This window comes from Neodiprion lecontei, chromosome 4 (genome assembly GCF_021901455.1).
Source record: "Neodiprion lecontei isolate iyNeoLeco1 chromosome 4, iyNeoLeco1.1, whole genome shotgun sequence".
Lineage (NCBI taxonomy): Eukaryota > Metazoa > Arthropoda > Insecta > Hymenoptera > Diprionidae > Neodiprion > Neodiprion lecontei.
Genome location: NC_060263.1, coordinates 27,342,680 through 27,362,580, shown reverse-complemented (window position 1 = coordinate 27,362,580; position 19,901 = coordinate 27,342,680). Strand labels below are relative to the sequence as shown.

Genomic DNA, 19,901 nt, shown 5'->3' with positions numbered 1-19,901 from the left:
CAGGAACCTATTAATTCTACGCCATTGTCGGTCCGACCGTCGCCACGGTTCGTGTAGACTGCGCATACACTGTACACTCTACGGGGCCTGATACTCTGGCATTCCAACGTCTACTGTATACCACACATGCCTACGTATGTGAGAAATCCTAGGATATGCAGTCGAGATACGTCGTTTCAGAATGGGCTGGTTCTACCGCTTGGCCATCCTCTGAAACATTATCTCTGTCACGGTGCACAGTATCTAATTTATTTTCCCATAGTCCCAAAAGGGCTGACCGACAGGAGCGGTATAGCTTGGTCTTATCAAAGCAGTTTTAAATACGTCCGTTTTGGATATTTCCGTATTCATGATACGCTCTTTCGTTGTACGTTCGAGTCGAAAGGTTTTTCACACCTCGAAATTTTCTCAATAGACTTCATGGTATGCCTTTTGTATATATATATATTTATACATATACCATATATGTATACCAATGGACTCCTTTTCTCTCGTTTCAGAGTCAGTCTCGTCGACGGCGGCAATCTTATGATATCCGACGTCAGACAGACAGACCAAGGGAAATACCAATGCGTCGCGCAGAATATGGTCGGTTTTCGGGTTTCCGCCGTTGCTACCCTCACTGTCCACGGTAAGCAGACGTTCAGCGATCAAGGCAGGGTGCCTTTCCATTGATGTAAGGCTCCAGGGAATTAATTTTGAACAATGAAATTCTTTCCTTTCAGTAAAACCATACTTCCTAGCCATGCCCACCAACCAAACAATTCTGACTGATCAAACCGCGGAATTCGCATGCCATGTTGGCGGAGATCCACCTCCCGAAATTCTCTGGCGTCGGACCGACGGCAAGATGCCAATCGGCAGGGCTAACATTTTGGACGACAAGAGTCTTCGAATAGAACGCGTTACCACCGAAGACCAAGGAACTTACATCTGCGATGCTGAGAACAGCGTTGGCGCCATCAGTGCTAATGCCACTCTGACCGTTCACTGTGAGTTTACATAATCATACGATTGACAGTGTTTCCAGGAAACGCATTTTCTTCTCAATGCAAATTTTACTATCACCTCAGCTCGCCCAGTCTTCGCGCACTTTCCAAAAGATGAAGCGGTGAGCACAGGTTCGGACGTTTCCTTCGCCTGTGCCGCTCGTGGGGCACCAAAACCCTCGATATTTTGGACCCGAGAAGGGTCGCAAGAGTTGATGTTTCCCGGCAACGTTTATCAAGGACGTTACACGGTAACGGAGGACGGAAGTCTGAACATAAAGAAGGCCGTTCGCAAGGACGAAGGTCACTACGTTTGTAGCGCGATAAGTCAAGCCGGAGCCAGTACTGCCACTGTCTTCCTTGAGGTTTGTATTCCGTTTTTCCCGACGTTCGGAATCTCCAACGTGTGCTTCATGCTTCTAACGCGTTGCATCCGTGAACAGGTTACATCCGCAGAAGAAACGCCCCCGCCAATAATAGAATTGGGACCAGCGAACCAAACTCTACAGCTTCAAAGTACCGCCTCACTGCCATGCCGGGTTGTCGGTACTCCAACGCCTCGGATTCATTGGCACAAAGATGGAGTTTTAGTGAACCTTGGAAGTCGGATAACAATGGCCAGCAACGGCACTCTGTTCATCAACGACCTGCAACCGAGCGACGCCGGTCTTTTCACCTGCATCGCCTCCTCGGAATCGGGAAACACGTCGTGGTCAGCAACGCTGAGCGTCAGCACGTCCACGTCTCTGCATCGGACACCCGACATGTCGGCATTGCCCCAAAACCCAAGCAAACCAAGAATTGTTAACACAACGAGCAACTCTGTTACCCTTACATGGAGTCCTGGACACGAGGGTCAGAGCCCGATCATCGGATACAACATCGAGTATTTTAGCAGCAATTTGAATACTGGATGGGTTGTTGCCGCTACGGGAATCACTGATGACACGTACACCGTAAGTTCTTTACGACTCGCTTTTAAACCCACCTCCGACACAGCCGTAACATCGCTTGATGACTAGTTGGAGCTAATCTATCGTTAAACTGATACATGACTACCATAAATCACAAACTAACAATTTCGTCACAGGTAACTGACCTGAAACCGGATACCAGCTACGTCTTCTTGGTTCGTGCCGAAAACAGCCATGGTCTCTCATTGCCCGGGCCACTTTCAGACAGCGCTCATACAACCAGCATCAATCAAAATTCCGTCCCTCCAATCGTATTGATACGAGCAAGGGACCGCTTGAACAGCGAAATTCTGCACTTAAGAGAAGTCCAGCCTCTAACTAGCACTGCAGTAAAAATCATGTGGGATGTGAGTATACTAACAATTTTGTCCAATCATTAATGGCAACGAAACTGTGATTTTTCTTCTTGCATGGCGATATATCACACTCCCGTTTCTTTTAGATTCTTGGTGCTGCAGATTTGGTGGAAGGCCTCTATATACGTTATCGTGAGGTGTCTAATAAACCCGAATATCAGATGGTCACCGTCCTAAATGCTGGTGCTACCAGTTACGTGCTAGTAAATCTGAAAAAGTACACGCAATATGAATTCTTCTTGGTGCCATTTTACAAAACTATCGAAGGAAGACCTAGCAATGTTAAGCTTGCAACGACGTTGGAAGACGCCCCGACTGGAGCCCCGGAAAATGTTCATGTCGGGATGATCAACATGACGTCAGCGTTCGTTAGATGGTCGCCACCCCCAAAACCGGAACAAAACGGGCAGCTTGTCGGATACAAGGTAAGAAATGTTTATTTTTACCATGTCTCTTCGGTGCCATTAGCCTTCGAATACTTTCTTCAGCAGTCATCGTTCCAACCACATGTGCATTCGGTTTACAGATACAAATCAAGAGCAATAGCAGCAACAAGATTCTTGGTCAGATGTCGTTGAATGCTTCAACCACGTCTGTAATCATAAACAGTTTGACAACTGGGGGTCTTTACACGGCACGAGTTGCTGGACTGACGCGTGCTGGCATGGGTCCCTTTTCCGGACCAACTCTTCTCAATATGGATCCCGGACAACTGACTCAATTACCCCCGAGAACCGATCCAAGTCATGGGGGGATATCTGTGGTGAGGGAAACGTGGTTCCTCATCCTGATGATCGTGATGGTGTTCGCGGTATTCGCTGTTCTCCTGGGTGCGTTATACGTGAGGAGAAGACAGGCCATGAGCAAGCAGCTCGGACACTTGAACGTGCCCGTGGGTACAGCCAACGACATATGCCAGTTGAACAAAGATACTTTATGGCTGGATCGCGGGTGGAAACCAACTAGCACACTCCAAAGTGCGAACGACAAGGACTGCGAGACGAAATTATTGAATAATCAGCAAATGTTGGCGCCTGGTGTCGTGGCGATTCCCGGTTCGGAGTACGCTGAAGTGAATCTGACGACGTTTTACAACGCAAGGAAACAGCTTCAAGCTCCGCCAGAACCATACGCAACAACAACGCTTTGCGTCGGTAGTCGGAGTCCTGACTCCATGGAGAATAGCGGACAGAAATCGAACTCTAGCGACTCCTGCGTCAAGCCAGACTATTCGAGCTTGGATTCTAACCAGGATCACAACAAGTCAACCATGTCGCCAAGCAGCGACAATGCCAGCAGTGTATACACCGACGAGAATATGGAAATTCAGAGAAGACCGCAGTACCGGATCCCCCTGAACGATACTCAGCCGGGTATGCCGAACTGGTGCGACATGTTGCCGCCTCCTCCAGAGCACCCTCCACCCCCAGGAACCTCTCTTTCAACGAGGATACAGACGCCTGCGGGTGCTTTTAGTCCGCATTTGGCTAAACGAATCGTCCCGAATGACTTGGACGGTTCGACGTCGGCGAATTCACAGAGTCCGCCAACTCCGCCTGTGAGAGTGGGCAACAGTTACTCCCCATCTCCTACGCCGTGGAACGGTCATGGACCAATCGAGGGGGCGAACCACGGAAACCTTCCGCAGGGAAGGTACACCACTTTACCTCCACAAACGAACCCCCCACCCGTCCCGTCTTTCCCGCAAGGCTTCAACCACTACGATTACAAAAATCAAGAGAACGAATATGAGAGCGGCTCGGTAATATACGGTCACCAGAATGGACACCCCGAAGATTACAGAACCCACGACAGCTTCAACCGTGCGAATCATCCGAACTCACATCTGGATCATACGACGTTGAACGACGAAGTTTATCGACACAACGAGGAGATGTTTAGAAATGACAATCTTTATCAGCCGGATAACGACGAGTGGGACAGAAAATCGTGCGACTCAAACACGCACTCTGACATGTGCTGTTCCTGCTCGGAGTCCAGCTGTCTGTACGCCGACACCATGGAATACAACAACCAGTTTGCTCCTGGGTGCGCCCACAACAGGGGTGGGTCCAGGAACAGGAGCAACAGGAGCCCAAGGAGACGGACCAACAGACCACCGTCGCCGACTTACAGCAGCGACAGCAATTATTCCTGCATTCCTCAGAGACAATGCGGGTCCTCCAACCCCCAGGAACATCACAGGCACAACCGTAGCAAAGGTAAGTTCAACGGAGTATATATCATCATATATAATCTCGGATTAGAGATCTGTTTATCATTCCTGGCACTGAAAATTTAATCGACTGTTTTATTAATTTTTCCAGACAAAGTTCCTGGCTTTCCAAGAGCGAGTGGTTACCCCCAGCACAACTCGTCGGCCTCCAACACGATGAGCAGCTCGGGTAGCCAGAGATACAACAAACTGAACAGCGTTTTCTTGGGGGCGAATAATCCCATTGCTTCATCAGAGTCCAACCGACTGAGCGATCACCGCGAAAGCTAAACGAAATCAACTACCGGAGTTTGAGCTGAAAATGTGTGGTTGTTGCAAGGTCACAACGATTATCGGCGGAACCATTGGGCGTAATAACGCAACTTGAAATTAGATAAGGACTTTTACCATTCAGCAGTTACTGTGGTAACTCGTGAGCAATTAGCGAAATTCATTAGACGAATTTCGCCGATTGCCAATAGTTGAATACCTCGCGTAGAAACAGTCTCTGTATCCGAATGATTCCATGATTTAAAAGTGACTGTTAAGAAATATTTTCTCCATTCTACCTTTCTACGTTTGAGGAACCAAGCCTTCTAATATTCTTCTTGCTAATAGAATTGCGAAGGCTTAGGCAAACGAGCGTTGAGTTATGATGAATAAAATGAACAATAATAAATAGCCTCGACTTAATTTTAGTATTTCACAATGGGATTGTCCATTGGAAAATATCTCAAACATTTCAAAGCAATTACATTTGTTACGTTAATCTATAATTATTTTCCGAGTAGAATGTTAAGTACTAATATTACCTTTAGCGGGCGATTTACTTTTTAGGTTTAATTTAAGATACGCTCGTAGTAGTAAGAAGACATACACACAATAATGAAGCCCAACTCTTCGAGTGCTTTAAAAATTATTCGAAATAATTGAAACGCGAGAACATGTAAATCTCTTCGTTGTGAGAAATTTTCATAGACTGATCAAGATCTGAAAGAAATCCACAATTTATGTTCCGTGGTAAACATAGATTTCCGCATAACTTACTTAAGTACCATTGTTGAGAATGTGGTACAAGTACGAGAGAAAAAGGAGTAATGCCAATATCTAAGCAATACATGAATAAAACTTGAAAATATCGTTCCAACAGAGGACGTGCGTATTGTTGAAAGCTTTTATTTTATAAATATGACGTTTTTTCCCATCCAATATTTTTAATTTTACACCCAACACGATTATGATTGCTGGAATTTAGGTACCTTGACAAGTTTCAAGGTGATTTATAATTCCAAAGCAGTTTTCATACAAGCTATTGTACTATAGCCTCCTTATTATTTCATGTAACTGAACAGCTACTGTAATAATGGATAAAACTTTGATATGTGTAACGAGAAGGTGGCATTTATTTTCAAAAACGTGTACATTCTCAACTGCCACGAAAAATAATGCATATTATTTTCGATATAACGTTCCTAACTCGTAAGGAAATTAAAAAATAATTTTACTAAAATGAAGTAATCAACGTGTATCTCTTCCAAAACGAATATACTTATAATATAATATATTATAAAATATTACGGTAACAATGACGATGTAAGTGTATAATCATATCAGATGGTTTTTGTATACATTGTACAAAGTTGATTAACAAGTTTAGTCATTAGTATATAATTAACACATTAATGATTATTATTATTATTATTATTAATATATGCGCCGTAGTTGTTAAGGGATATGAGGTGTATTATGTAATCAGAAATGTGTATAAGCGTGTCCTGACAGATAAGTGAGAATGTGAGTACGATGTTAAATGGTACATTTTACCACATGATACATTCATATTTTAACAGTTTTCTAAATACCAATACACATGTGGCTGCACCTTGTGGTAAATGGACCATAATACACATATATATCATTAAAAAACACATAGACATTAAACGAAAAAACCATGTGTTTTTTGTTGGTAAATTTTTTGTGAATATAAACATATAGTTTAACTAATGTATAAGATGTATTCTGCTGTTACATCCAGTGTGGTTTCATATGAAGAAAGAATAATTAGTGATTAATGAAAAGAACACTAGGTAAGCGATAGATAACTTTGAAGCCATGTAATCGCTCAAACTCAACATAACTAATCAATTACTGTACTAGTTAAAAGTAATCAACTGCCCGATAGACACTATGGTCTCTTTATTGAACGAAAAGCTTAAGAGATCAAAGAAATTCAAGGTTTAAAATTTTTTTACTTTGATAGAGATTATAATCACTGCCGAATTTTTTATTGTGCTCCTACAGTAATACTGCAATTTTAATTGATTGGAATTTTTTACTTATTAACGATAGAAGGTCAACTGTTGACGGGGGTCGTCAAACTTTCCGGGAGTCAGTGCACACAATTAATGACTCGTAAAAAACATTATAAATTTGAATTTAAATAAAAATTAGAAAGAAAAGGTTCATTTCCGCTGTCACGTCAAGTATTTTAAAAACTGTCATCTATTTCAGAATAGAAGTGAAGAATAAACGTAGTAAGTATCTAGTATCGATACAGTAACTTGTAAATCGTAAATGTAATGAGTGCACGTTCGTAAAAATCCATCCAATCAGAGAAAAAAAAATACATTTAGAAATGCTCTTGAAGCGTTTAGTTTAGGTTTCACGCTAGAGAACGTCAACACCGTACAGAGATTGCGAAATTATAGTGTTTCAATCAAGAGAAATAGCTAGGAAATATACTTTAAGAGAATAGCCCCTACCATGATGTTATCAAATTTAAATAACTATCCACGGCCTTTGTAAATTTGTATAAGGGGTTGCATGGCCACAAATTTTTTGAGGTAATCCTTGAAATTACTTCAACGACATTGTGGCTGTGGCGCAAAATAAGAAACCATCGCCTCAATGCAGATAAGGGAGAATAACGTATTATTTTTATAATTTGCTGTCTTTGAAAAGTTGAAGCGATGGTTTTATTGTTTTGTTAAATAAATACGGTTAAACTCGATAGAGTAAAAGTTCTGTCGAAACAAGCCTTGCGATAAAACATAGCTCGCACACAACTGGTGGGTCTTACAGGGCCCACCATCCTAACGTTAAAGAACTTAAGTAATATAATCTGTATTTGTAGATTTATTCAGCCAAATTTTGCCATCAAATATAAGTCCTGTGAATTTTGCGCAAATTGTTTCATGAGACAAACATTAGTATATATTCAATTATCTTTATTTCACTACACCCACCGTTATTTTTAAATTAAATTTAATAAAAATATAATTTTTGATACGAATGCACTCCATACAGCTGTAGAATGTTCAAAATTCATGGAACTATTATAAAACTATGATTATAAATTATGCCTGGCAACTCGCAAGCTAGGGGCACATAAAAATAATCCATATCATTATAAGAAGTTGAGAGAAAATTTAGTACGGATTGCTGAAATTTATGATTAATTGTTTAAGGGCTATTTTAATTACTTTGCGGGATTAGCTCGTAAGTGTAATCAAAGGCTGACAAGTGTTTTATTTTTAATTGAAACAATTCATTTTCTTTTTTTAATCTTACCTTTATTTTATTATCTTACACCCTGTATATATAACGAAAGGATAATAATGTGGATGTTTCATATAGATAATAATTTATTTATTATTAAAACGGTGATCAATTATTCGTTAATGATTGACGGTAACAAACTTTTATAGTTATGACGGCTAAAAAACATCTAACCATGAAAATACACACACAACAAGCATACATACATACACTACACACCCAAATACACATACAAAATTGTAGATAATTTATAACAATCGCTATTGTCAAGTACTACGTATATATATCACTGCATATTATACCGATAATGATTAATAAAAGTAATGTTAGAAAAAAATCGTAGTAAACGTTCATCGCGTTAAATCGAAGCTCAAGAAACCGACATCGACTTCTACATTCTTTTGTACCGGGCGTAAATTACCACAGGTATGTGATATAAATTTAATTATATGAGTCTATTAATAATTGTACATCTACAAAATTACCATGTATGAAACCAATATAACACAAGCAATCAGTTTCGTTAAAACTTTGACTATTATTGGAAAAACAGCACAGTTCTCCAAAATTTCGACAGCCAAAAATGCAACGAAACCATAAAAAAATTACCTACGTTGAAAATAGCAGATTATATACAGGTAATGAAGAAAAATAACCATGTGTGAAGATTTTTTACACCTCTTTATTGCACTTATGTTTCATTTGTACAGTAATTTGATGAAATTAAAAAATAGAGTGTATTCTATCTCGAGTTAATATGTTAGATTCTGAAACTGTAGTGAAATACGAGAATACAAATCAAGTAAATATGGAGTATTTCTGTGATTTCGTTTAATACTAATTCATAAAAATCTGAAGATCAATCGAAGAAATAACAAAACATTTTACATAAATTATCAGAAGAGTCGCCCAACCACTTAAACTCATCTCGTATCAAAAAAAAAAGAACAAGAAAGAGCAAGTTACCTGTAATTTATTATGCTTGATAATACGGTTTTGAATTTAAGGATTTATTAAATAACCACCATACAGTGACAAATCAATTAGGTAATATTACTTTTAGATTGATATAATTAGAATCGATTGCGTGATAGATCATCCAAGTCTTAGGTTATTAATTGAGTTTGTATAAATGATTGATGTCTAAAAGTGTGAAAATTAACCACAGCCACCTTTTCCACAGCAACTTCTTTTTGGTGCGCGATAACCACGACTGGTTTCACCCATCAGAGGATTGTATTCTATGAAAAATAACAAATATTTAGATACCTATAATTGCACGAAAATATTATTGTTGAGTTGCAAAAATATCTATGCTTCGTAATCATGGATCATCATACATATTAACTCTGAATTAATTGTATACTTCTGTCTGGAAGAGAAATTACAAGCTCAATACTCATGTATATTAACATCTGGGATAACCGTTTCGAGTTAGAATCTACATATTTACCTGATTTGAGTGACTTTGAACTGGACTTTGAGCCTGATGCAGAATCATTGCCATCTGCATATCCCAATTTTTTACCGACATCTGTTCCTTCTGTAAGCTCCTTCAATGCTTGTCGCTTCTTTTCAATACGCTGTAAACGTCCAATAATTTAATTATAACTAATTGCGTAACACTGGATATGAAAATGTAGCTACTAGACAAGGAATTAAGAGTTTTTACTTCTACAATTCACTTTTAATACCAAACAAGATAAACTGAGAAGATAGAAATGAAACAACACTTTTACATGGTCTACATTTATCCATAGAAGTTTTAACAAACTACCTCTTGTTCTCGCTGTCTTGCTTTTTCAGCATCTTGCATATATTGAGCCTGCATTCTCAATCGTGCAGCTTCTATTGCAGCTTGTCTCTGTTGTAACATATCAGAGTCTAGGGAGAAGAGAAAACTGGTACTCATTAAATTCACAATTACAACATATGGGTTCGAAATTACAGAAAATAAACTCAAAGGCTAAGAAATGAAAGATGCAACGGAACGGCTATAGACCAGTTACTAATAATTTAGCTAAAAATCATTGCATGACTTAAATTTTTACTTACCTTTATGGTATTTTGCTGAATATTCGAATTCGTCTCTTTTTTGCCTCCAACTATTATACGTTTTCTTGATATATGGATGAAGGTAGAGTAAAACAACTATAGATGCAACTGCATACCACCCAAATGGAATGATCGCCTCCCACGCTAATGAAAAGAAAAGATCAAATTATAGAAATTAATAGCCAATGAAAGTCGTAGAACAAGGTAGTTTCAATTCAAATTACTGTAAGCTATGTTTGCCTATCTTCGGTACATGCCTCCAGTACGATATTTCGTCATAACTTACGATTTCATAGTATCATAAAAATGAGTACACATATAGTTATGAAGACAGGAATGAAGTCAAGATTAACAACAAACAAACGTCCAATGAAGAAAAGCCCTAGAGAAAAATTACCGTACTTTGTTTACTTGAGTTTATGCACTTATTTACAGATTCTATGGATGAAAGTGTTATAGAAACACAAGTAAAAATACGTCAGCAAACCTAACCTAGCCTCAAGCCCTAACTGTGAAAATGGTAATAAGAACTGTACTGCTATTCAATACGCACCACTTTCCACAAACGAATATGCGTTGTACATTTTGGAAGGTTTCGCGTATTCTCGCGGATCCAGCCGCTATTGAAGAGTCTTTGACAGCCGTCACGTAAGTCACGTTATACCAGCGTCAGTTTCGTTTATGATGACATTCAACAACTTGGCACATCGCCATGCTTGCTAATATCATACTGCATTTTCATCGTAAATGGTCGCTGTGCTGCTATGGCTTTTACTGTAATTTTTATCGAAGAATGGGAGAGTTTTGAACGCAGCCGTAGCAATCAGCAAGGCGCAGTGACCATAGGCTAGATTTTCACGAGCAGCAAAATGCTGCGGTAGCGAAAAACTGACGACACGGAACAGCACGGGCAATTGTTGCAGCATGCCGCTTGGTGGCGCCGCGGTAGCAAAATGCTGCCCGTGGAAATCTAGCAATAGAGTTCAGTGTAGCAGCGACACCGGAGAGCGATCGTCGCGAAGGCTCTGATTCGCTGAGTTCTCGCTCTATTATGCTGGTTGAAATGCTTGCAATTCTATTGCGGGGAAATTTGAATTAGTTTTCTATCACACCTATATGTTAAACCTTCAATTAAATAAACCTTGTGAAGTGAGTGCATCGAGTGATATCGTTCGGTATATCCCAATAGTCCGGTCTAAAAAATAAAACGAGTACTTGAACTTGAATTATTGTTCATTGTTTATTTAATATGTGCTTCTTTAAAAGTTATAATATTCACATTACTATTTGCCGACTTACAATCAAACGGCATTTACCTAATGCAATTGAAACTCGTTCCTGTAAATACTGAGATATTTCAAAGATTTACATAACATTTCACAATCGGCTTCGGTGTTTTATGGATTATTTTGCATCATCCCAGTTGTTTATTAGTGTAACGTTTGTGATAATGCGAACCTGCCTTATAGGGACCACTTACTACAGCTGCTACGGATATCTTCTGTTGATTCTTCCCTCAGGTATTTATAGTTTATAGTCTTCATCAGATTTTACTTACATGCAGTTGCAGCATATTATACAATAAAATAGACAACAGTAGCAGCAATGATTAAAGTCAAGTGATATAGATAAAAATGTTTCATAACGAATCCCTTTATTCAACGAAAAAAAATCGTTGATATGTACAAAATGATTATGTGATATATGATCGCAGTAAATGCATTACTCGCTACTCTTATCCCTAATTTACAGCTATTGTGTATTATTCTCATGTAGTGACACGTCTATAAATTCATAAATTAACAAGTTCCATGTAAGATGGAAAGTGCTACCTAACTGTCAAATAAGTTAAATTTAATGATACGCAGCTATTATCTACGTAGTTTTAGTCGCTGGTTGAATTTTATACAAGAGTTCAAATGATTAATATCCAAACTTATCATTAAGATTAGTTTTTCCATCGCCAGTTTGATTTTCTGGAGGTACCCACATTGAGTAATCCTCCTTGTATGTATCTTGTTCGTAACCTTTTTGCTTGTCCTTCTCCGCCTTCTCCAACCTTTGTTGTATTCTTTTCTGATTTCTCCGCTTTCGCTTTTGCACATCAACTTCCTCTCTCAATTTATCTTCTTTTGCTAATAATTTGGCTTCAGAAGAGCAGTCTATACGGTTTTGTTCTTCATTATTTTCGTCAGATTCCCTTCTATTATCACTTTCTAAAATACTACTCCCAGTTTCAGTAGATTCGCCATCACCAAGCGAACAACTTTCTGTCAGATTCAACTTATAAGCCTCTATTAATCTTGCATTAATAACTTCTTTTTCGTTCTCTGATTTATCATCATCTTCATCTGCCTCATTTGCTTTGTGGGTAATACTTAGTGAGCTTCCAACAGATTTTATGCCGCTTTTCTGAAAGCAATAAAAGTTTTTTCAATTACTTAATTTTTTTGATATTGAATAATCAACAGTTCATTCATTATTATAATTTTCAAAACAAAGTTACGAATCATCAGATTTAGGATTTAAAATTCATGTATGAGTAAAATTCGAACTAAATCAGGAATGTAAAGGACCAGGCGAGGACTCAAACTTACCAGGACTTTAAATTTTTTCCTACTGCCGATCATGGGTAGTGATTTTGCACTTTGTACGTTCTCTGGATCAGTAGATTCCAAGGATGTTTGGGTTTTTAGTGGTGGTAAATTAGCAGGCTTAGCAATGTTTACTAAATTTATTAATCGGTTCTCCTCCTTTCTAAGTGTTTGCAATTCAATTTTCATTTTTACAATTTCACTCTTATTGAGTGCAACGGTTTTTAAATTTGACATGAATGCGTCGAGTGCATCTTCATCTGAACTTTCAGGTTCCAAAGCTTTCTGCCATTGTGCATTTCGTAGATCATTTTCAATATTCGTGATCTGTTTCACCACTGCTTTGTGTTTTTCGAGCTGCAAAAGGCAGAAAAGTCAGTAACAGTATTTCGTAAGAGTGTATTTAGTATACCCAATATCACTAGATAACAATTCAAGTTCAGAAACAGCTTAACATCACAAATAAAGTAAGGAATTTTTTGTTTGTTCTGATATTAGGCTTTGTGACTTAATAGGTAACAACAACTTCAGCAGTATTCACGATGTACAGCGTTACTGTATTTATTTATAATTTGATTACGTAAAACTCATAATGCCAAGATTATTACGCCCATTGGGATGTATGACGTATTGACGAGTGAAATTCTGTTTGCCAGTCAACTGCTTAATTATGATATTCATGCAAAAAAGTTGAAGTCGATAAATATCAAAAATACTGAATACCGTATAAAACATTTTTTACCAGAGAATTGTAGGTTTCGACTGTATCTTCCAGTTTTCCTGCACTTCGCATACGCTGCAGGCGTTTCTTTTCAATTGCTCCTGTTCTATCTAGAAAATTATCTTCATCTGAATCGTAGAAGTCCTCTTCTTCCCAGTTTTTAGCCTTTCTCTTTCTTGCCTCTAAAAATGAAGGACGTCGAAATTAGTAATATTAATATGATACATTTTTTATAGAATCAGTTTCTCAAATTGAGCTACATCTCCGAGCTGCAACAGCTTTCTTTCTAGTTTATTTTTCTAATTTTGGGACGATGCATGGACGGTTTTTCTCACTGCCAGGAATGTCAAGAGTGTCAATCAAATACGTAGTTTAGGCAAATTGACTGTGGCTTTGGAGTTGTGAAATTGAACCTTTGGAATGTATATATTGTAATGTTTTTCTTACCATGGTGTGCTTGTCTAAGTACCCCATGCCGATCCAAGATTCGGCAAGCTTCCAGGGCACATTGAATAACGGACTCCTTTTTTTTCCCCTTAACCAGAGCTTCTGCTCGTACAGACTTGCCAGTTATACTATCAATTGGAAGGCTGGAATAAATTCGAGAATGATAGAAATACTTTTTTACACATAGCGATATTCAATTGAAAAAAATCGGTATAAAGCCTGATAAAACTTTATAAAAAATAGGATTAGAAGATAAAAATTATTTTCTGAACAACAGTTGTTTTTTCATTTTTCCAAAGCTATGCGACATGATTAAAGAATAAATTTCAATATCTACTCCTATTATTTTTGTTTTTCAAATTATATAATGAGCTCAATTGACACGAAACAAAATTGTCCGGCACAGTTGCTTCTGAATTCAGGAAGTCAAGGGGGTTCTAAACTTACTCAACCCAGCAAAGAAATTGCCCAATGCCTTTCTCCTCTGTTTGGTATTGAAGTTCGAATCCTTCTCTTTCAAACCATCCTCTAAGAGTTTTTTTTGGATCATCCAAGAACAATTCTTCGTTATTTGTAGCTGCATAAGGATTTTCAGATAGATCAGTCTCTTCATCGGCATCCTCTCCCATCCCCCAATCTATTCCTTCATTTTCTTCTTTCTCTTTTCTCAACCTTTCCTCTTCTTCTATTCTCAGTTGTTCTTCCTTCTCTTTTCTTTGTCGCTCCTCTAATTCTAATCTTCTATTTTCCTGTTACACAAAACAAAATTGCATGCAACCCATCCAGTTGAACTATCGAAGTATATTACCATCTTTCAAGAATCGATAAACCAATAAACTAACAAACTACACCCCTACCTAGTTGTAATCTTAACTGAGGTACCAGCACAAAAGTGTTTCATTAATTATTTGCTGTGTCTGTATCAAATTCATTATTCCTGTGCTCGAATAGCATTACTCCAATTTTTTACTTCTGATAGTAGTGATCCGTTAAGGATAAAAAAATTTACTGTACCTTTAATTCTGTAACTGTTAATTCGGTTTCATCTTCCTCATCTTCCGTGGGTCCGTGGACAATAAATTTCCTCTGGCTACATCCGAATCTTATCATATGACCACTACGTATCCTGACATACATGTTCGGCTTCATTCGATGACCATTCCAGAAACTGCCATGTGTACTTCCCAAATCATACAAATACAAGCCTATTGGATTTTTTTCATCTCCTTTTAATCTGTACTGAATGATTGCGTGAAATCTAGAGATGGTAGGGTGAGCCAAGGGGATATCACAGATCGGTAATCTTCCCAAAACATAGAAACTTTTCAGCGTCAGGTCTATAGTCTCTAAAATCACCCCAGATTTTAATACTTCTAATTTATATTTTTTTTCGGGCAACCCTCCCCATATTGGTTCTTTGTAAGGTAAAACTGGCTGCTTTTCTATTGCTATTTCAGCAGGTGATGATGGTTTCTTCAATTTTGACTCATCATGAGCTAAATCAATTGTTTTAATGCTATTGCCAGATTCCTCTTCATTATTAGACATAGACTCTGACACTTCTGGTAATGTCTTGTCAACTCCAGGTAGTACAGATGAAATAGAAGCCAAGTCGCACAGTTTTCCTGGTTTTCCTTTCCTTGGGCCAATTAATAAACTTGGAGTTTTAAAAATCAATTTTTTTTTTTCCACCGAACTATCGGCTGGAATTTTCTGATCAACATTGATGATATTTTGCACCCCTTCAATATCCATGCTATTAATTTTCCTAAAATTGTCGAGCAATGGATCTGTTGTGTGATTTTTTACGGACCCTTCTACTGCAGTGATTTTTGCTTCATTGGAAATGCCCAGAGCAATCTTAGTCTCAGATTCTTTTAATTTCTGTGTTGGTGGTAAACATTCTTCGATGGCGATCATCTTGACATCATTTATTGGTACTTCCGTGGTATTTTTCAGCGGTTCACATTCGATTAGATCCATGTCAGTAAAACAAATCACCTGATAATAGATTATTGTATTTAGTTGAATATGTAGTTGCTGCCGACTTGGCTTTACGTGCAAATTTATCTTGTTTCGGTTTCAGAATCCAATTCCACAAGTACTAAAACCGTAAAAATTATCACAGGATATTTGAAATTCACTTTCAACATAAACGAAGTTTGATGAAAACGTATAAACACATAAAATCATAACCTCAAATCAACAATCAAAATATAATTTCATTCAGTACGATGAGTAGTTTTGAAAGTTTGTTGCTTCAATCAGCACTTGAATCTTGTTTTTTTTGTGACGAACCGAGAATTCATTCATTGAATATAAGCCTGATATTTAACTAAAGTAGTTAGATATATAAAGGTTTAGGTTATGTATGAATTGTGATTATATTGTCCGGTATAAAAATGATATTATAAAAATTGTTGCTACAGAAGTGAAATAAATCTAACACAAACTAATATTTTAATTTACCGTCACTATTAACGCTCAAATCCATCGGGCATTTTTAGTTAAACAATAAGTAAGCGTTGTTTTACTTGGGTATTACGTTTATTTACGTGCCACAACTTCACTTGACTCACAGGGCTCACAGGCTTCATAGCTTAAAATCCAATCCTTCGGGCTTTTCCGGCGATTGTCGGTCCCGCGCGAAGTCAAATTTTCTGATGCCTATTTTACGGGACTTCACGAGACTACAAAGATTTCAAAGCTCCACACACTGTGTACATCGGACATCAAGAGCTGTTCACCCTTCGAGTAGATCACTAAAACTTCATACTTCAATCTGATCTACCATTTCTAACGATAATGAGCCTTCCTGATTTACTCTAGTCAGTTCTATTTTCAATTCTGTTAGTCGGCGGATGGATTTTACTTCATCTTTCGCTTTTTCACATATACTTTGTTAAGACGTGATTCAAAGATATTTTATACTCTTATTTTTTAGTTTTCTAGTTCTTCACTTTACTCTAGTTATTCATATTCGCCGGTGTGACTGAATATCTTATACCTGACTTGAAAAATGATATCAACAATTGAAATTTCATATTCCAGTTCCGTTCACCATTTCCAACAATGAGTAGGTGTTTCAAATTTTTTCTTAACTTTACTTTTGTAAATTCGTATCCGCGACTGAGACTGCAAATCTACTTTGCTTGATAAATAAACACAATCTAATAATCAAACTTCATATTTGAGTTCACCAAACTTCTACGACCTTTCTTATTTATTAAGACTTTAGATATTTGAAACTTGTTTGATACCCTTCATTCGATGATTATTAACGTGTGTAGCTCATTGTCAGATAATCCAGCCATGTACGTAAATATTTTGCAGTTAGAAACCTCATTATTTTTCGAAAGCAATGCCAACGATTTAGATATTCTTCTAAAAAAATGCAAAGTACAACAAAAGCTCCAAAATTTTTTATTTCATCCCTAATCCACTATTTTCGTAATTTCTTATTTTTAAAAAGTTGCGTACTTAACAGTAAGGATTGATTTCAATATTTTCTGTACGTAAAGGTATCTTTGTCAGAATTTATTTCATCATTTTTCGAAATAAATCTTTGTGATTTATTATTTTGGTGGTTCTCGAATCGCAAAGTAAATTTTTGTCGGTGTTTTCACTCCAATGTTTGTATCTACATACTTAGCGCAAGGTTTTAGCACCTGAGTTGTTTTGGGGGATAGTAGTTATTACGATGATTTATTTATATCTACGTATTCTACAGTTACATATAAACATTTGTAAAGTAAATTTTGTTACACAGACAAATCTCATGTAAAGACAATGTTACAATCTGGCAAAGACTTGGTAAGCTTTTCTATAACTTCACTTTTATTCTTCACTTGCGGCAAATTTCCAAGCTTCAGTTTCTTCAACTTTCTGAAAACGAAAAAATAAATGAATTCTCAGTATTCCAGATCATATTAGATCCAACTCATGTGATATAAGGGTTAATTCTTTCTTTTCTTGTAACTGACGAGCATTGATAAATACTTGGGGTGAAGAAAATAGGATTCACAATTATGAAGGTACAATAAAAAAAATCATGGGATGTTTTCTACAAAAAATAGGATTACAAGAGATCAATTTCGGCATAATTTGAAGTAAAGTGAATACATACGTGAGTTTATTCAGATCGAATAGAGCCTTCTCGGAAATATTAAGGCAGTTACTTATCTCAAGATGCTTCAAGGTATTTTTGAGTATAGAAAGTAGGGGAATTGCTGGATCCTCGACGTAAACACAGTTGACTAGCTTGACTTCATTTATGTAATTGCATCCGTCTAAATTTCAATAAGATCACATAGTGTCGAATAAAATGATAAATTTCATTACAATTAAACATAAGTGCTCTTACTTCCTGCATAAGTGGAATATGTTCACCATAGTGAAACAGAAAGAAAAATAATTCCCAAGTCATAGCCTTGGAAACCTGTATTGAAGCAATCGTCAAATATTGATTAACTTACTGAAATGTGGAAATCCATGATAGCTAATAGCAGAATTGGTAGCATCAACTGCTTCAATATGTTTCTGAGGTTCTTCCAACGAAGAAAGAGCATTGTAGTCTGAAAGAATACTTCCATCCTCTCTCCATTTGACTGCAGCTCCATTTCTTAATAGCCATTCCGCACAGGCTCGGTCTGGACCAACTTCCTTAACTCGATTTTCATCCACCCTTTAAATAACCAGTTCTTGAGACTCAACTATATGTCATTCTCTCAAGGTAAACATTCAGCACCACGATAATTTGGCTATAAAAGAAAATTCCATTGAATGTATCGATTGATACGTAAAAAAAGTTATTGATGGACGCTTACATTGCTAACATGTCTTCTTTGAAATCTATCAAATATATGCTGTATAATACTTCCATGCATTACCTCATAACATATTCATTTATAAATGATTAAAGACTTGAGTAATAGTTGTTGATGTCTCTACCTGTTGAACATGATTGTAATCCAATAAAAAAACGATCTATGAGATTTCGACTGTGCTGGAATCAGCGATGAACGAAAGTTCTTTATGATCTGAAACATACACATATGGCACCCAGTACAGAAAAAAACAATAAAATGTGTCGTGCCAAATTAAGCCCAACAGTAATTAAGTAGTCTTGTCAAGCTAAAATATAGGTTGAACAATAATACATGCAACATATGAAATAAAAGAAAACTCATTATATATACATATATATATATATATATATATATATATATATATATATATATATATATATATATATATATATATATATATATAATAAAATTATGCGCAAAAAATCGTTTGTCGCAGTCAGCATGATAAAAATCCCGGTACATTGACAGTCTTTTATTTTATCAAAAACCAAAGCGCTTCATACCGCGTGTGTTGCCATTGTGCTCGTACTTTGTTGACAACTCTAAATATCTTATTTGCAAAATATTTACGTATGTCGATTTTTATTTATCGCAATTATATTTTCCGGTGAATGTAGCTTTTTGTATGCGACAGAACGAAATTCAGAGACTGAGACGAACGCAAGATTGACAATTGACTGCAATGCCCGGCGTATTCGAGAAGCGTAACGTTGTCGATAATCGACCCGAATGGGCGGGAAATCTGTTTGAGAATTTCAAATTCAAGTAATTGTGAGATTTATAAATCTAATAATAGTGTTTTTCGATACTAGTGCGCGAAGGTGGCAATGCCCGCACAAGCGTGAAGGCGCCACACTCGCCCTTCAACTCGTCTACGGTTCGTCTTCGACTCACCTCCAACTCGTCTCCGGGCTCGTGCTGCGCCTTCACGCTTGTGCGGGCATTGCCACCTTCGCGCACTAGTATCGAACTCTATTTTTTTCTACACCTGTAATGGAAAGTCCGACATACACGATTATATTTACACGAAACCACGGCAAGATGTCTGTTCAGTGACGATGTCGAGCACGGCAAAGAGTGACAAACCATTCCGTCGTTGGCGCTAGTGCAGCTGTTTACGAAAT

General features: G+C 37.4%; 4 protein-coding genes across 5 annotated transcripts in view; 1 reads left to right on the top strand and 3 right to left on the bottom strand.

The window, feature by feature from the left end:
• The window catches only part of LOC107219814 (roundabout homolog 2), a 213,955-nt gene extending 206,240 nt beyond the window's left edge, over positions 1-7,715 (top strand). The window contains exons 4-11 of the mRNA XM_015658160.2: positions 501-631; positions 726-992; positions 1,074-1,354; positions 1,433-1,945; positions 2,080-2,310; positions 2,406-2,744; positions 2,846-4,541; positions 4,647-7,715. Coding sequence (XP_015513646.2) covers positions 501-631; positions 726-992; positions 1,074-1,354; positions 1,433-1,945; positions 2,080-2,310; positions 2,406-2,744; positions 2,846-4,541; positions 4,647-4,825 — 3,637 coding nt within the window. The 3' untranslated portion in view covers positions 4,826-7,715. The remainder of the gene's footprint in view (positions 1-500; positions 632-725; positions 993-1,073; positions 1,355-1,432; positions 1,946-2,079; positions 2,311-2,405; positions 2,745-2,845; positions 4,542-4,646) is intronic.
• Positions 7,716-8,756: 1,041 nt separating this feature from the next.
• Positions 8,757-10,945, bottom strand: LOC107219899 (selenoprotein S). The gene is made up of 5 exons (XM_015658258.2): positions 10,701-10,945; positions 10,148-10,291; positions 9,870-9,976; positions 9,546-9,675; positions 8,757-9,333 (listed from the first exon to the last, which is right to left on the bottom strand). The coding sequence occupies exons 1-5, from the start codon at positions 10,729-10,731 to the stop codon at positions 9,251-9,253; spliced, it is 495 nt and encodes a 164-aa protein (XP_015513744.2). The 5' UTR covers positions 10,732-10,945; the 3' UTR covers positions 8,757-9,250.
• An 825-nt stretch (positions 10,946-11,770) lies between these two features.
• Positions 11,771-16,649, bottom strand: LOC107219807 (kanadaptin). 2 transcript variants are annotated; one of them, XM_046737059.1, is made up of 7 exons: positions 16,379-16,649; positions 14,924-16,013; positions 14,357-14,658; positions 13,910-14,052; positions 13,484-13,644; positions 12,745-13,098; positions 11,771-12,559 (listed from the first exon to the last, which is right to left on the bottom strand). In XM_046737059.1, the coding sequence occupies exons 2-7, from the start codon at positions 15,890-15,892 to the stop codon at positions 12,071-12,073; spliced, it is 2,418 nt and encodes an 805-aa protein (XP_046593015.1). In that variant the 5' UTR covers positions 15,893-16,013; positions 16,379-16,649; the 3' UTR covers positions 11,771-12,070. The 2 variants fall into 2 exon arrangements, with proteins under 2 accessions (XP_046593015.1, XP_015513636.1); XM_015658150.2 differs by having other exon boundaries at positions 14,924-15,910.
• A 666-nt stretch (positions 16,650-17,315) lies between these two features.
• LOC107219918 (ATP synthase subunit s, mitochondrial) lies at positions 17,316-19,603 on the bottom strand. The gene is made up of 5 exons (XM_015658280.2): positions 19,281-19,603; positions 18,860-18,948; positions 18,385-18,593; positions 18,036-18,198; positions 17,316-17,794 (listed from the first exon to the last, which is right to left on the bottom strand). The coding sequence occupies exons 1-5, from the start codon at positions 19,293-19,295 to the stop codon at positions 17,686-17,688; spliced, it is 585 nt and encodes a 194-aa protein (XP_015513766.2). The 5' UTR covers positions 19,296-19,603; the 3' UTR covers positions 17,316-17,685.
• Positions 19,604-19,901: the final 298 nt, after the last annotated feature.

Bases quoted from the DNA above. Each gene is read 5' to 3' on its own strand.
- LOC107219807 (XM_046737059.1), bottom strand. From the start codon at position 15,892: ATGGATCTAATCGAATGTGAACCGCTGAAAAATACCACGGAAGTACCA. The intron at 13,099-13,483 runs GTAAAAAATGTT...TGCCTTTTGCAG, and splicing joins TCGAAACCTACAATTCTCTG to CTCGAAAAACACAAAGCAGT. The intron at 12,560-12,744 runs GTAAGTTTGAGT...TATTGCTTTCAG, and splicing joins GGAAAAAATTTAAAGTCCTG to AAAAGCGGCATAAAATCTGT.
- LOC107219899 (XM_015658258.2), bottom strand. From the start codon at position 10,731: ATGTACAACGCATATTCGTTTGTGGAAAGTG. The intron at 10,292-10,700 runs GTGCGTATTGAA...TCTTTTCATTAG, and splicing joins ATATTCGTTTGTGGAAAGTG to CGTGGGAGGCGATCATTCCA. The intron at 9,334-9,545 runs GTAAATATGTAG...TATTTTTCATAG, and splicing joins TTCAAAGTCACTCAAATCAG to AATACAATCCTCTGATGGGT.
- LOC107219918 (XM_015658280.2), bottom strand. The intron at 18,594-18,859 runs GTAGAGACATCA...GGTTATTTAAAG, and splicing joins ATTACAATCATGTTCAACAG to GGTGGATGAAAATCGAGTTA. The intron at 17,795-18,035 runs GTATGTATTCAC...TTTCGTTTTCAG, and splicing joins TTCGATCTGAATAAACTCAC to AAAGTTGAAGAAACTGAAGC.